At 39.7% G+C, this 16,231-nt stretch overlaps 2 protein-coding genes across 18 annotated transcripts in view; one reads left to right on the forward strand and one right to left on the reverse strand.

The window, feature by feature from the left end:
- Positions 1-648: 648 nt before the first annotated feature.
- HNRNPA2B1 (heterogeneous nuclear ribonucleoprotein A2/B1) lies at positions 649-16,214 on the reverse strand. 13 transcript variants are annotated; one of them, XR_003253646.1, is made up of 14 exons: positions 15,999-16,214; positions 10,522-10,632; positions 9,538-9,684; positions 7,778-7,988; positions 7,335-7,436; positions 7,150-7,239; positions 6,491-6,553; positions 5,872-5,991; positions 5,480-5,602; positions 4,545-4,627; positions 4,353-4,390; positions 3,464-3,700; positions 3,088-3,218; positions 649-2,277 (listed from the first exon to the last, which is right to left on the reverse strand). XR_003253646.1 is itself a non-coding variant. In XM_026066775.1 (11 exons), exons 1-10 carry the CDS (start codon positions 16,026-16,028, stop codon positions 4,566-4,568), a joined length of 1,050 nt encoding a protein of 349 aa, XP_025922560.1. In that variant the 5' UTR covers positions 16,029-16,214; the 3' UTR covers positions 649-2,277; positions 4,545-4,565. The 13 variants fall into 13 exon arrangements, 2 of the variants coding, with proteins under 2 accessions (XP_025922560.1, XP_025922559.1); XR_003253644.1 differs by adding an exon at positions 2,741-2,857 and having other exon boundaries at positions 1,540-2,277; positions 3,464-4,390; XR_003253648.1 differs by lacking the exon at positions 4,353-4,390.
- The window catches only part of CBX3 (chromobox 3), a 12,424-nt gene continuing 11,326 nt past the window's right edge, over positions 15,134-16,231 (forward strand). For 2 of the 5 annotated variants that reach the window (XM_026066776.1, XM_026066779.1), the window contains exon 1: positions 15,134-15,460. The gene's annotated coding sequence lies outside the window, so the exon portion shown is untranslated. Of the gene's footprint in view, positions 15,461-16,034; positions 16,119-16,231 lie in introns of those variants that run through there. The other 3 variants (XM_026066782.1, XM_026066778.1, XM_026066783.1) reach the window with 3 other exon arrangements.

Here is a 16,231-nt window from a genome sequence, read left to right on the forward strand (position 1 = left end):
TGTACATCCATCATAAAGCTGAAATTATGCCAGTAATATCCCTTCCCAATTATGAAAAAAGTTCAGTCCCCACTAGTTTCACAATTGCATGCATTTACTTACTTTTCAACACTTTAGAAAATAAAGAGGATGAATAAATTCCACTCATCAGAAATGACAGAGAACAAAAAGACTGCATGGCAGCTTGAAAAGCAGTATTATTCTCTTTTCATGAACACTTTATAAATACAAGTCCATCATACTTGTCATGCACTGCAGTTTTACTTTGATTTTCTCCCCTACTGTTTACCAACAAGTTATGCTGTCATTCACCTCCTTCCCCCAAATTTGCAGCATAAAGTGTTTGCTGGTGCAAGCTGGCCTAATACTGACAACCAGATCCTGTTTTCCTAGTACACTGAAGGACTGCCTAGTGAATTAACATAAACTATAATACATCTTTATTACTACTCTTCATGCTTCTGAATGTAGTAAGATGCCAGCTTTAACAGTCGCTGCTTGGCTGGTGAGGGGTGCGGTGGGGGCATTTTTAAGCATCACAGCTAATACACTGACCAGCAATGCTACAGTTTTCAAAGTAAAGGTAAATCTACAGAGTGACATAACACCAACTTTTTAGAAATAAAAGAGTACAGGTTAAAGACTGAGGAACAATAAMCAACCACACACTGTAGGTTTTTATTCAAAATTGCTAGTTTTCGCTATTAGTTTGACTCAAAACAATGACTTTCAACTGAATTTAACACTGATTGTCACTTGCTTAGGTTCTAAGAATATACCAAGAAAGAAGAGTCATAGAAGTGCAACTGAGACAACTGGAAACTTAAATACTCCAAGCTTTCAAAACTTCGAACATCCAGTAATTTAGTTTTTACATGCCACTGTCCCTTATAAACTCTCCCCCCATCCGCAGTAGACTGATGTTAAAGCACCCTCATTATGAAAATCATAACATACCTCATTCAAATAAATTTGGAACCTTATTGCAAAACTATTTAAGAGTGTGTAAAAATCTCAGAAAAAGAGTGTTTCCCCTTTGAGTGTGATTTCACTTGAATTACGTGATGTGAATGTGGACTTGGTAACTGTAAAGGAAAACTTCCATTAACTAAACCGAATTCCAGGAAAGAAGGCAAGTTCCTATGCAACTGGTAAATTAACTGTCGGAAAGAGTGAAGTAAAGCAGGTTTTGTATGTCTTCACTTTCTGCTTCCATTACAGCCCAGTTGTTACCCATGCAAATCAACTTAGAAACGTACAAGAAAACCATAGATGATACCCTTACATAATGTTTTTAGATTATATGAAGATGGTTAAAGACATTATTATTCTATCAAAGCTAAGCATAGACGTTCAAAGCTTAGAATAAACTGTGTATGTAGGTGACAGGTTAAAACAGCACAAAGACTGAATACGCCTTTCTCCCAAATACATTCCCAGCTGAAGCTTTCCCAAGCTTACACGTTTTTTCAGAAGACGCAGCTATTACTAATAGTTCTGGTACAGCAGGAACTTCACATTGCATTCCACCTTTCCCTCTTAGTTCTAAAAGCTCTTTATTGGTGAGAAGGATAAAGCTATTGTCCTAACACATTTTGATGAACTGTTTGAAGTGGTTAGTTTCATTAACAGGAAAGGAGGTATTTTTAAAATGATGATATAAAACACAGCCAAAAGCTGTTTTAAAGCATTTGTGTCCAACAGCAAAATCAGCATTTTAATTTGTAGCACTGTTTCTCCTGAAAGAGAACAGATGCCTATGTTTATCAGAGATATAAGCTCTGTGAATACACTTATCAAGTTAACTGGATTTTAAATCCACCTCAAAAATGGAATGTTTCATATCATGAAGGTGTCTAAAAGCTGCACATCAACATTATTTTAATGTTAGACACAGACTAAGTTTTATTAAGCATTACACTAGAACTACTTTGGTATAAAAATACTTTATTTTAAAGCTATGAAAATTATAAAAATATGTAGTTATACCTTCTACTCACAGAGTGTCTGCTATTTTAACATTAGTGATTTGTTTCACCTAACCAATCCGAATTTTATTTGAAAGGTTTACAAGACAATTATTACTATCATTTAAAAAAACCCAGCATTACAGGGAGCTGTACTAATTGAGATGTTTTATCAGTATTCATTTAACCTCTAGATTTTTAATGAAGCCAGCAAAAACAACTATTTTCTGATGAAACAGAATTTCTTATTTCTTGAAGCGTTTCTGTGGTTGACCACTTCTTCATTAGTTACCTGCAGCATGGCACCTTCCTGCCAAAGAAAAAAAAAGTGTATCTGAAGATGTTTATCACATATGTCTAAACCAAATTACCAATAGGGGAACTTCAGCCATTTAAAAAAAAAAAAAAAGTATAAGCAGTTCACTGGTGTGTCTAACACAAATGGAACAGGACTTTCATTAGTTGAGTCCATGTTCTTTAGCGTGTAGCCTTTCAAAGGCAACAGAACTTTGAAATTGGGGTTTTGGCGAGTTTTGTTGATTTTTAATAAAAAACAAATCTAGTGTATTATGCCATCCTTACTCTGAGTAACTCATTCATTGGTGAATTTTCATTAATTTGAGGAATACACATTCAATGCAATGAGAGTAAGGCTGACTAAATTTGGCACTAAGGTTTATTAGCTGCAAGAACTATAAAAAATGGTGGAAACCTCATCATTCTAGCCGAATTCCAATTTAGGTAATTACATTATACACTTATAAAAATACCACCTGCAGTTTCATTTGAAGTTTTCACTTTCCCTCCTAAAGAACTGCTTATGCAGTTGTTAAAGAATAGCCGACACATTCCTTCACMGAGGCAGATGTATTCAGTGGTGCAATTTTTTCCTTATATGAAAAAAGGTCTAAAGTTACTTGGGAACCTTCAGGATGAAATGTGTTATATAAAATAGATTACTGTAGACAAGACACAAAACAACATTGTTCATTTTCAACAGCACAGAACTACCTTCATTGCATTACCTTGCAACCACCATAATGCACAGACTCCCAAGAAAAAATAAAATGTTGCAGGATGCAAAAATAAAGTTGTATGATTTAATTAACTTGTGACCTACCATTTTAACTACCAACACCAGGGATGGAACCCTTGCAAAGCTTTACTAATGGACACTTGCAGGTCTCATTTGTTCAACTGTAGCAGTGTACAGTGGCAGCAGTCTATGCTTGTCCAGGGTTCATATCATAGCTAGATTCCAGTAGGAAAAAAATATGTTAAGTAGCTGAAATTAATAAGAATTTGTTTGTAAAAAATTTAATAATACAAGAAAACAGGATTCACAAAGTTCTCTTCAGCTGGTAATGGTTAACTCAATTCATTGCTATGTTAAACTACATACAATAATCACTATACTGAAAGAATACTATCATATAGTATAGTATTAGTTTCTTGGTTTTGGAACATTAAGAAAGGAAAAGTAAATAAGATCTTACCTAAAGAAGTTTAACTGAAGCTTAGAACTATTTTGCTCTACACCCCTCAGCCTTCGTTGGCATCCTTATAAAACTACTGTAGTTAAAGCTTTGCAGAAATACAGCGCAGCTTTTTAAGACTGGCTGAACTTAGTGACGTTTTCAAGAGTTCTCTTGTACTAGACCTGTGTCCCTGGAAGAGTACCTCGCTGGGGATATTTCCTTTCCTTGCCATTGAAGAAGCAGCATCTAAAAGATCTAAAAAGGTGTTTCTCCTTGCAGAGATATCCCTTAAGTTATCTAGATATTTTAAACCTGATCATTTACAGACAACATACTTTTTTCTGACCAGCATTTAATTTTACATGTACAACAATAGCTTTATATTATTTGTGGGACCTTATACTACCCACTCCTTGCCTTATTTTACAGTATTAAAAAAAAAATCTATAATTACACAATATTTCCTTTAGAATTATTTTATTAAATCATAAATGTACAACAGCTTCTTAACTCTACACACGCACTTAAATTTTTAAAAGGAAAACGTTATGTCTTATTACACCATGATCCTGGCTAATAGCTTTTCAAAACTTTGAGAAAAATCTTAAAAAAGGTTTCACATGTCACCTGAAACTTACAAATTTAACATTATCAAAGGAATGCTTCTACACTTACAAAGACCACTAGAAAGAAACAACAATTAAAAAGCTAAGAAACTGTCTCAAAGGCATTTTTACAATCCTTCCTCCACAGTAAGGTAATGTTATTAAATAATCCAAATCCATTCACAAAATGGCTCTCTGCATCTGCTCTGGTGTCTTCTGCCATATCACTGCATATTTATGCATGACTGAGATAAGTGTTTCCTTAACATTGTTATTTCGATAACCTGAAGCTGTTCTGTTACCTCTGGGCTCTCATCCTCTCCTATTTATACAGTGAAGCCTGTTTCAACAGAAGTAAAGAGTAAAAAAATAGGTTATGAAATTATTCATCTAACCATTTTTTAAAGGAAAGATAATATGATCCTAAAAAGTTTTTAACTCCTGCAGCTACTCTCAAGAATCACTGCAATTTTAGGACTTATAAGCATACTTACCCATGGCAGGCTTGCAGAAGCTCAATAACGGCTCCTCCCTCCATAACCACCACTTCCTCCACTGCCCCCCGGACCATAGTTTCCTGCAATTGCAGAATAGCAAGAAAATGAGTAGTTACATCAGTACGTTTTTTAAATCCAGGAATGCTTTTGATTGCTTTGTGAAAAATAACATCCAATTACTACTTCCAGAAATAACATATACTACTCAGATTTTAACATTTCGCTGTCTTCTTCATTATAACTTCCAAGAATTGCCACAATAACTACATGCTGAAATCTCACAAGTTTAAACAGTGCCACAAATCATTTGATGTATCAAGCCAAAAACTCCTGTAATGTCTTGAGCCTGATTGTGCAGGAGTGAATTCATCTGAAGCTACACCTCGGAAGAAATGATTTCTGGTTTCAGTTTCCCATTCACAAGCTTTACACACCATATTAAATAACATCTGGACAACCAAACAGAGAAAGCAACACAAAAGAATGAAACTAAACAAGAGGGAAAGGGGGAAAAAAACCCACTAAGTTTAGTGGACGTTAACTAGATTTCCCTCCTCCACCTCAATCTCTATAAACAATGTGAACCAACAGCAGAGAACAYGAAACTTTGCTAAAATCTTTACAGACCAATATCTGCAAGTTATTTCATAATGTTTCGGGAAAAGGTTAGTATTTTGTCATTTGACTCACTTAAAAAAAAAAAAAAAAAAAGATGCTGAAGTACCCCAAGACAAGCTTTACATTCTAAAGTACAATGAAAATTTGTAGCCAGCTCACATATTACACAAAGAGCAAGGGCACTATCAGTCTATCTGCTGTAGGAGAGGCTGTCTCATTAAATTCTACCTACCAGCCTTCCCTCCCAACCTCCCCTGAAGGACAGAAGTTCACCCGCTCCGTTTGGTTCCAAAACAGAAGGACATATACAATACCTCCACCATATGGTCCCCCCATGTTCCTGCTGCCACCAAAATTTCCACTCTTCATTGGACCGTAATTTGAGGGCTGTTGGTTGTAGTTTCCAAAATCATTGTAGTTTCCACTTCCATAATTGCCTGCATTATCAATAGATAAAGGAGAAATGCCCAGATGAGCTAAAACACATACAGCACTCACAGATTTATCTCACTATTGGAAATGTTAAGTAAAGACAAAATGTGTAGGTATTCCGGCAGCGTAAGAAATGAGCTGCTTTCCCATACTGTATGGAAAGTAAGAGCACTGCTCAGACAATCCCCACTCCCCCACAAAAATAAAACAATTCTCAAATGACTTGCATTGATTAACAACTGAAATACTTGAACATTTCAAGCCAGTAGGTTACCTCCTCCATAGTTGTCATAACCACCTCCATAGCCCCCACCCTGGTTGCCATATCCAGGTCCTCCTCCACCATATCCTCCTCTTCCTCCTCCATAACCAGGACTACCTCCAAAGTTGCCACCTGTTTCAAAACAATCCTTTAAAATAAACTTTTCAAGGTAGAAAGCAACCAAATTCTACAGAATCAGAGGAAAACTTCCGTTTAGAAGTATACAGAGGAAAAGAGCAGGAGTTTCGTAAAGAAATTTCTACAGTGTTTTTTAAAGGCACATACCCAACCTCCATACTAAATGAACTGTTACCAAAACCCACTAGTCAGACTGCCTAAATGCATCAGTGAAGACTTAAATTAAAATCTAAAATTTTCAGGAAATGTAAGAAATTCTTTTCTAGAGAAAAGGGTGGGGCCATCCAAGATACAACTATATAATTTTCCATGAGGTTATACCATGAGTCAACAGCTACATGCTTTTCCTATATCCAACAAAAAGGCTTTATCACTTAAATGTACTTTATGTAAGTGGTAAGTGAATGTAAAAGCCTTTCTGAATGAGGGGGAAAAAAAAAAAAACAAAAACCAAAAAACCACCACAACAACAACAACACAGAAGTAAACTAACCTCCAGGTCCTCCACCATATCCATTATACCCATCACCGAATCCACGGCCGCTTCCATATCCATCTGTTGGAAGAAAAAAACAATTTCAATTCACCAGCAGCAAACTAACTGAAGGATTTTTCTCCAACCCCTGCCACCTTAATTAAAATCGAGAGATTACTGATTAAGTACACATACACTTTAGAAAGACAGTATTTGTGAAATAACCCATATAATCATTACTCTAGATCTTTTACTTCCTTGCATTCATGAAGTACCGAGTTTTAATTTTGGACACAGGAAGTCTGAACTGACATTCAGAATTTTGGTTGTTAGCTTACGTGTAATGTAAGCAATCAACAATCCCTCCCATTTTAAAGGTCACATGAGTACTACATGTAAGTACAAAAGAGAAATCTCTGAATTCCTTAGCAAAAATCTTAAGTTTAATTATTTTATTGGCTTTTAATAAAACCCTTAAAAAGAAAAAATAAAATCACTTCAGTTTACTAGATATCCACGTCGTGAATCTGTACACTACATAAGAGGTTTGCTAGTTATTTTTTCTTAAAAAAATCCTCCAACTGCCACAGCTGTATTTAAATTAAACAGCAGTAGCTTATAAAGTTACCCAAAATCAAAAGAATGGTATAAATAAGAAAAAAATGCTACAAACATGCCTGTCTTACCGGCTCCCCCTCTGAAATTGCTGCCAGGTCCGGGACCGAAGTTGCCACCACCTCCACGCGCATCACCAAAACCAAAGTTCCCTACAACAGTTTAAAATTTTAAGCAGTGAGTTGATGGAAACTGAACACAAAAAGAAATCACAAAGCATTAACCAATAACCAATACTTGTACATACCTCCTCTCCCACTCCGAGAATTCTGAACTTCTTGCATTTCCTGTCTAGAGAGAGCTTTCCTTACTTCTGCATTATGGCCATTGATGGTGTGATACTTCTGCACTGTAACCACAGAGAATAAAGTATGAGCATTTGTTCCCAGGTAAGTACTTAAACAAGAATACCAAGCTTCCAAAAATACAGTAATTTCCAAATTAATCCACACATATTTAATATTACTTAATAATAATAATGAAAAAAGAAGAGGACTTAAGCAAAACCAGTGCTCATTTAAAATAATACCACTGCAGGTTCCCGCACAATTTGCCAAGACTGTGATATTGCAAATACTCGTGCACAAGAGTACTCCTATTACATAAGTAGTTTGAATTTAGCTTTACATAATTACCATGACTACAAACATTAATACTATCAGATAAAAGAGTGAAATGAAGCTTACTTACATACGATTTTATCCACAGGATCATGGTCATCAAATGTAACAAAGCCAAACCCTCTCTTTTTACCAGACTGTCTGTCAGTAATAATTTCGATAGTGTCAATTTTCCCATATTCCTCAAAGTAGTCACGAAGGTGGTGCTCTTCAGTATCCTCTTTAATACCACCAACAAATAATTTTTTCACAGTAACATGAGCACCAGGTTTTCCAGATTCCTGTCAAAAAAAATTCTCCAAATAACCACAAAGATAAACAATTTCATAAATCAGCATTTTCCCAATATTTCAGGGATATAATACTGATAATCAAAAAGATTTTGACACACTGAGGTAACTGGCTTATGATGCATGTCCCTGAAACATCTCTTCAGTGTGGGGAGAGGGCAGGGCAGGAAGGAGGAATGCTGTTCCTCCTCCTCTTCATGTAGTTTTAAATACACTGAAAAAAAAGTACTTAAAATGTTATGAAATGCTTAAAAGTAAACAAAAGCTCCTTCAACAGATTTAGACAAAAATGTAGCACCAACTGTTTGAAAGAACTTCAACTATTTAGTATCTTAACTGCATGATCTTTATTATACATAAACATGTCACCTTCCTCTGTTCATTTCCCCAACAGCAGTGAAGCCCCCATTCCACTTAAATCAACAGCAAAACTTCAACTACAGTGAATCCACAGCAACACATTTTAATTTCTATTCAAAATATGAATACTCAACTACTCACATTCCTGTTTTTTTTAAAAGCTTGTTTTGAGTATGCTATCCAAACTGCTGCACTAGGCAAGAATCACTTATCCCTAAAGTTTTGTAATAGCTCTGTAAGTAAAAACAGCACATACATATGCTGCTTTATATTTTTTCAAATACAAATCAATTTTCCATTCTTTAGGGAATGTGAAGAAAGCTGGGATGTTCTGGATAACAGGGGTCATCCAGAGGGGTTACTATTGCCATTTTCCCTATCTTATGGGAGAGCTCATTACATTCCAGTTCAACTGGAATGCAGTGAACTGAATGCTGAAAACGCATTAAAAACCTGGGTCCAACCTTATGTTTGAACCAGTAAACTGTCCCAGAGCTCCAACAACGTGGTAAGTTGAAATCAGCTAGAATCTGCACTTGCTCCTGGAATATCTGTCCCACARTAACCTAGCTGGAAAGTTTACTGGACAGGATGAACTGCTTTCCTGTGCACCCACATAATTTGTATTCTGGAGTTTAAAATCAAACATGCCTGGAGCCAATACCTGAATAGTCCCAGGCTGACTTTGTATATCACCACTGGAAAAAAGAAGAGGTTCCATACTACATTCTCTATTTTCAGTTCCTTTAGTCATGTACATGTTAGAAATATCCAAAAGATCTTGAAAAGAATCAGGAGGGACTAGCAGGAGCTTATTTATTTGAGGTCTAGTAACAGTAACAATTCTACTTCTATAGCAGAGCTGGTTTAGAATTAGCATAATTACAGGCACTCAACATGTTTTAGCTAACAATACTTCCAGACCCCAGTTGCAGCCCTCACAGAAATGATTCACAACCAGAATAACTAAGAACTGACTGTAATAAACAAACAGAGGYTTATGTAAGTGTCAAATAACAGACTAGAAGCGTGGGAAATAGTGTCCCAACTACAGTCTTAACAAGAGAATTTAAACCCAGAAAATTTCAAAAAAGAACAAAGTAAAAATGTCTGACCAAAACAGAGATTCCTTTTTCAAAGCATGAAAGTTTCCTCACAGCTGTTTCAAAGCTTTACCTACCTCTCTAGCCACAGCTCGCTTAGGCTCAACCACCCTTCCATCAATCGTGTGAGGCCTTGCAGCCATAGCTGCATCAACTTCAGCCATGGAGGAGAATGTTACAAAACCAAACCCCCTTGATCTTTTGCTTGCAGGATCCCTCATTACCTAGAAACAATAAATGTGTTTAAACCACTTCTACGTGTATCACTTTAAGCTTAATACTAACAATACTTGAAGAAAATATGTAAATTTTCATTTACATTTTCCTTGATTTCAAAACATGACTATATATGAAGTAATTTTACCATATATGAAAAAGCATTGCTTGGCACCACAGCAATTCGAACGTCTGTCCTCCATGACACTACCAGTAACTCAGAAATGCTAGTAACGAATAGTCCATGGAAGTGATGTAAATTTGTATTTATGTTTGTTTTCTCAAAACTAAATATATATTATTTCAACCTCTCTAAAGATCACTGCCTTTAAATATGGGTTATGAAATATGTATTTACCGCTCCCCAAACAAATTCACTGAAGAACTTTTGCAAGAGAGATAATAGAGATGCCAGGCAACACAGGTTGTAGAAAAACATCCTCTTCCAGCTTCAGTGAGGCTGCTTACCAAAATATCACCTTTTGACCAACGATTACCTATCACATACAGCAGATGAAATAGTGGTTTGTGTAAGCACTCCCTCATGCACTTCAAGGCAAGGACATCAAAGTTAATTTTAAACTGCTGAAATAGGCGGTTAAATATAATCTAGGAGATTTTACAGGAAACAGATTGTGAATATTTTCTACAGCATCAGCAGAGTTTGGAAGGGAAAGTCTGCCTGTAGCCTTGATGAACTGGGTAATGTAAAAAAACCAACTAACTATAAACTGAAGAAAACTTAACATTCCATGCTTTCATAAAACTGTTCAGGAGACAAAAACCTACTTTTATCGTTTCTAAATATTTTACATCATCATTATGAATCAGTATGCCCAACTTACCACACAGTCTGTAAGCTTTCCCCATTGTTCATAGTAGTTTCTCAAGCTTTCTTCTGTTGTTTCAAAGCTTAAGCCACCAATGAACAGTTTGCGGAACTGCTCCTTTTCCCTCTATCACAGAAAAGAAGTTTACATTAATACAATTTACAGTATTTCCCCCACTGCACAATTAGACACTAAATAAAATTTTCTTAAGAGTCAAAAAATTTCAGTTGCAAATATTTTTCAAAATGAGATTAGGCTCTTCTACAATGTTTGACTTCTATTCAAGAAATTAAGCAACTTTTGCAATTCTATGATGCAGATTTTAACAATGTGCTTTTCCCATCTCTCCCTCCAAATAGTAAGGAACAACTACATTTCAATACTCCCAGGAGAGGAGTCCTCCCAAAGGTCTTTATCAGAAGCTTTTTAAGGCTGTGTCAGGAAAAACAATGCTGCAGACTAACAAAATGTTCTCATTACAGATAATGCGAACCCATTCATACTGTCCAATTCTATTCCAGATAGCATATATTTTTAAAAACCATTCTGGCTCAAGTTGCTGTACATGAATACAATCATGCTATTTACTCAAGACATTAAAAAACAAAGAGATAGCTTTAAACCTTTTAAAACAGGTCATTGATTCACTTTCCCCTCATTAATTCATTAAACTGTGCAAAGCTAGAGCATTTGTAAAATTAATTTAGGTCTGGGACCGTGCATCATTGGAACTGGAATAAAGTAGACTTTACATCTATTATTTTGCAGATAGTATATACCAAAGCAGAAAGAAATAACCTTCCAACCTCCATCAGTTGAAAAAAAAAAATACTAACTGAAAATATAGTAAGGCATCAAAAAGGTCATTCTCTATATGGGATAGTGTCACTAAATTAGGCACTTTACAATTTTCTATGTCAAACAGCAATGGTTAAAAAAAGGCACAAAAATAGGGGTCCCATTTCACAAAATTTAAAAGACTTCAGAATCTTGCTCAAAAGAGACAACTGTCCTGTTAGGTCTGCTGCCAAATAGAGCTCAAATACAGTGATTACTTCAGCATTATAATGATAAGTCATTTTAAAATCAGAAACACCTGCTTGTATTTTTTTACACCCCAAATACTGCACCACTAGCTATAACTTAACAAACACAACATAACTGATTATGCACTGTGCAATATGATAAGTGCAAAAAGGAAATTAGAAAATCAGTGAAAAATAATGAGATTTGGAAAACAAAAGTCCAGTGCATAGATGCTTTGAAAAGTGTTAAGCCAATCATCATACAGGCCAATATATGCTTTCTGAGGTTGTCCACAGTGGACATCATCTAGAACCATTTAACAAGGAAGACAATTATTAGAAGCAATACTGAATCAGTTTTGATAAAAACTGCATCACCCTATCACCAGCTTAATATACTGCAGTCTGTCTGACAAACAAGTCAACAATTATAAAAACTTTTTTTTCAAAAAAAATACTGTATTTACAATCAATTTCAGTGTCACTTAGAATGCTAGATCCAACAGCAGATTCCAAGCATTTTTTCTAAGAAGCACAAACAAAGGAAGCTACCTTCTCATTGTGCAGATTGGCAAAACTTCACACAAAATAGTTTAAAAGGGGTAAACCCATGTTATGTTTTCTTTCATATGATCTCTTAAATAGAATAAGGGGTGGTGCATATGTGACTTGGATTACTAAGTCACATGTGGTAAGTCATACTATCACTTAGAATGAAAGCAAGCTAGCTGAGAAATCATTTTAAGTAACGATACTGGCAAAAAACCCTCCATCTTCACATTACTYCAGCTCTGTTGCTAGAAAATTAGAGACTACTTGCTACAGTTTCACAGGACCACACTTTTCCCTGTATAATCAATAACCACATGTCTAATAATGTAACTAGGTTGGAAATACAAGAATCATGGGGAAATTTGGTAGGCATACTGATCTTTCTCATAAGTTTTATGTTTAATTTAAATTTCTATTACTATTTGAATAAGTAAACTCAAGCAAAAAATTTTATGAGTCGTAAAAACTAGATTTGATTATTAAAGGACAAACATGCATCATACATTACTAAAAAAACATGAAACAGAAAAATAAAATACTCTTGAGCTCTTAAGAATTCTCACATCTCTCATCTCCTGTGTATTAGTGTCATACAGTATATGCCCTACCCAAAGCAACATCTAGACACCACATACATGTCAGGACATGGCAATAAAAAAAAACAAAGCCATCACTTCTTGAATCAAAACCACTGTGTGAAAACATCATAAACATGTTGTTCCACTAATACAGGCAGAGCCTTTGAACGTAGTCTACTTGCATTAAATGTTATTTCAGTTTTAAGAGGCTCAAATTCCTGTCTAGAATTAACCTACCACCAAGATCCAGAGAGCTCTGATAATCTTTAACAGACTTTACATTGAAGCTGTAAAACATATGATATAAACTATTATCACTCCAGTTCCTCTCAGAATCTTGATGAAAACCCTCATTTAGTAGAAAGCCCATATAAAAGAGAGAGAGAAAAAAAAAAACTCTTTAAAGGTTTCCAGAATACATTCCACTGCAGTAACAAACTGTGCAAAAAAATCTTTGTGAAATATATAAATCTTCCTTAGGACTTATTTTAAGCCTTCCTTCACAGGCTAAAAGCAACACCTCACAAAGGACTGGAAAACATGAAGCCTACACTGGAAAATTTATCATCAGACCAAGGAAAAATGTTTCATGTCGTAATAGTATGTGCACAAATAATCCAAGCTGACTGCAGACTTCCGCAGAGTTAAGAATCCGAGTAACAAAAATGGTTAAGCAAGACAGGTGAGTGGGATTTCTGAGCTGCCGTTGCCCGCCAAAATGGAAACTGCCAAGTGATTACACTTCATAAGGTTTACTGGCCCCAAACTAGACACTATTCTTCTCCCTACACCCCCAACCACTCGCTATGCAGTCGCGCCCCGTTAGCCCCTAACGCATCCTGCATGGCTTTCCGATCTATTGGTCTACGTTCTTCCCCTTTCCCCGCAGTCTCCTATTATCAGGAGCAAAACGGTTGCCATGCCGGCTCCGCCATGTGGCGGATATCAGGAAAACAGGGGCCCCCGCAGCTAGATGAGGAAAATGGCGCCCAGAAGCAATCGTCGCCTCCAGGGAAAGCGATGCGGCGGGAAGAACTTCGCAAAGAACCGACCCCAGATGAAAAAAAGTTAAATAACACGCGGGCCTTCGGGATAAACAGAAATCAGCCGCTGCAAACCGCTTCCAGCGTCCACCTACACACGCGTTACCAGGAAGAGCTTGCAAGCGATGCTTTCTGTTCCCATAAAGATCAGACAACCACGGCAGCCTGCCTCTCAGCCCCTACTGCCCTCCCACCTTACCCCCTTTCCCGTCCTAGATCTGATCCCGAAAGCCTCACGCACGAGCGAGTCTCGGCGCCGCCATTTTACCCCTCCCCCTGGTTACCGCCATTATCAGCAGCGCCACCCCGGCCGGCCAGCGTCTCACAAGGYAAAGGAGAATCCCGGATCGCGCATTAACTGACCTCCATAATCGTGTGTCCCCCCTCCCTTTCTCGGAGCGCCACCTTAACGGCAGCTCGACTAAAGGATATGTCAAGAGACTTAAGAATTCGTACCCGCATGTACGGCTACCGCAGCTTCCGCCTCCTCTCTCGGCTGCGCACCAGCCCCAACCGCCACTTCCAGAACCTTCCTCTCTGCTAACGCTTCCTCTACGGAAAGGCACCTCGCCGCTACCCGCGCCGCATCTAACGGGGCTCGGCAGCTGCACCCAGACCTACACTAACTGAGGACGGCTCCGCTCCTACCCCCCAGATCCTGAAAAAGCACTCCGTCTGCGTAACCAAACACACCACCCTCCCTAAAAGCAGAATCTGTATTTTCCCTTTTCACATACCATATTCTTCATCGTTTATGTATCCCTGCTTGAGAATACCGCACAACTGCTCAGTAATGGCTGCCTTAACTGTTACGTAATTTGAAATTCAGCTCCACGTAGTGCTAGCGCCCTCCTTCTCCAGCCCAGACTCGCTTCCGATGTTTTAGTCAAAAAGCTTGAATCTGGAGGTTAAATATCTCCAAAGAGGCAGCAGTTCCGTATAACGCCCCTATGTGTTTTAATCACGTAATAAAAAGTCATCAACTCCAGTAGTAATGGCTGTCTCCGGAATGAGCCGAAGAAGCCGTCGTCGCCGAGCTTATCCACTTCGACAGCCGCCGGAAAAAGCCGAAATAGGAATGGAAGCCCATTCGACTCGCTTCGGCTATTTCCGGAATTTGCCGACACAGACAAGAATGGCGATCCGACTCTACTCGGCAATTTCCGGAGAAAAAGACGCAGCAGTCATCGACTACCCAGCGCGTTCGGCAATTTCCGACAACAGAAGAGACTTCTAATACGTGCCCGAGCGGAGCCGAAACGGCCCCAAGCGGAGTTGGCACCGCGTCGCTTTTTTTCCCCCTTTTTTCTTTCCGGAAATTGCCGAACCGCCCCGAAGACTCAACCTCAAAGCAAGGAGGTTATAATTAGGCAAAGGCCTCGTTCCCCCCCCCCCCGCGCTTCCCCCCCTCCCCGGCCACCTGTGGTACTGGCAGGCCCCGCGCGGGAGCGGAGCGCAGTGCCTGCGCGCGCCCCCGCCATCTCCCCCTTTTGTCGGCGGGGTGGCCCCTTCCCCCTCCGCCCGGGTAGGAGGAAGTGATAACTGCCCAGATTTTGGCGCCAGCACCGAGACATCGCCGGGGCCTGGGAGCCAGCGAAGGGAGGCGGACTTCGCCGCAGCCTGCTCCGCTTTACCCCGCACCACGGACAGACACCCACTGGGCAAGCCATCCGCTTAAGACTTTTATTTTCTCCTTCCTTCTTTCTTTCCCTCCCTTTTTCTCTCTTCACCGGCCCCGCACACACCGCGACAAAGGGTGAGTGCTGCCGACCCGCGCACCAGGGAAATGGCGCTAGGGCTGCTCCTTTCTTCCCGCCCCCTCTTCTCCCCCCCCCTTCCCCCAGCTCCCCGGGAGAGCGGGCACGCATTTACCCGCGGCTCCTCACCCGGAGTGAAGCACCCCAAGCTGACTCAGACCCATTTCCCCATTAATAAAAGGCTTCTAAGGTCCCCAACCGCTTTCTAACTCCCGCTTTCCTCCCTCCCCTCCCCCCGCCCTGGCGCTCGCTAAAGACTAGGCCGCCTCGCCGCAACGCGGGAAATGGCCGCGCTCCAAACGGCCCGGGCCCGCCTCAGCAACGGAATAACGAACTTCAAAGCCGCTCAAACGCTTCCTGCCCGCCTTCCACGCAGCTGGGGATCGCCCCAGCCGCCACCCCGCACCGGCCGGCAGCCTCGCTCGCCCTGCGGCGGGCGGCGGCCGCTCCGACCCAGCACGCCTTCATGGCGATCATCATGGCGGCGGCGGTTACCGGCCGCCGGGCCCGTTCCCCCTCCCGCCACTCCCAGCTCACCCAGTCGCTTTCTCTGTCGCCGCGAGGCATCTTCCTTCTTTTGGACGCTTGACGCGGTCCTGCACTCGCCCCCCGTTGGAGAGACGTCTTGGCCCCCCTCCTGTACTGGCGGCGACGACGGTAGGAGGTTGCAGCTCGCGCGTAGGCGGCGTCGTGCGCTCTGCCCCGTCAGTCGCCAGCGCGCAGAGCTCGCCCAGCCCCGCCAGCCGCCGCCTCCCGCCCTGCGCCGCGCC

The sequence above is a fragment of the Apteryx rowi genome, unplaced genomic scaffold, assembly GCF_003343035.1.
Source record: "Apteryx rowi isolate R43461 unplaced genomic scaffold, aptRow1 scaffold_248, whole genome shotgun sequence".
Lineage (NCBI taxonomy): Eukaryota > Metazoa > Chordata > Aves > Apterygiformes > Apterygidae > Apteryx > Apteryx rowi.

Bases quoted from the DNA above. Each gene is read 5' to 3' on its own strand.
- HNRNPA2B1 (XM_026066774.1), bottom strand. From the start codon at position 16,028: ATGCCTCGCGGCGACAGAGAAAGCGACTGG. The intron at 6,554-7,149 runs GCATGTTTGTAG...TTCTTCCAACAG, and splicing joins AGGGGGAGCCGGTAAGACAG to ATGGATATGGAAGCGGCCGT. The intron at 4,628-5,479 runs GTATTGTATATG...CTGCAATTGCAG, and splicing joins GGGGGGACCATATGGTGGAG to GAAACTATGGTCCGGGGGGC.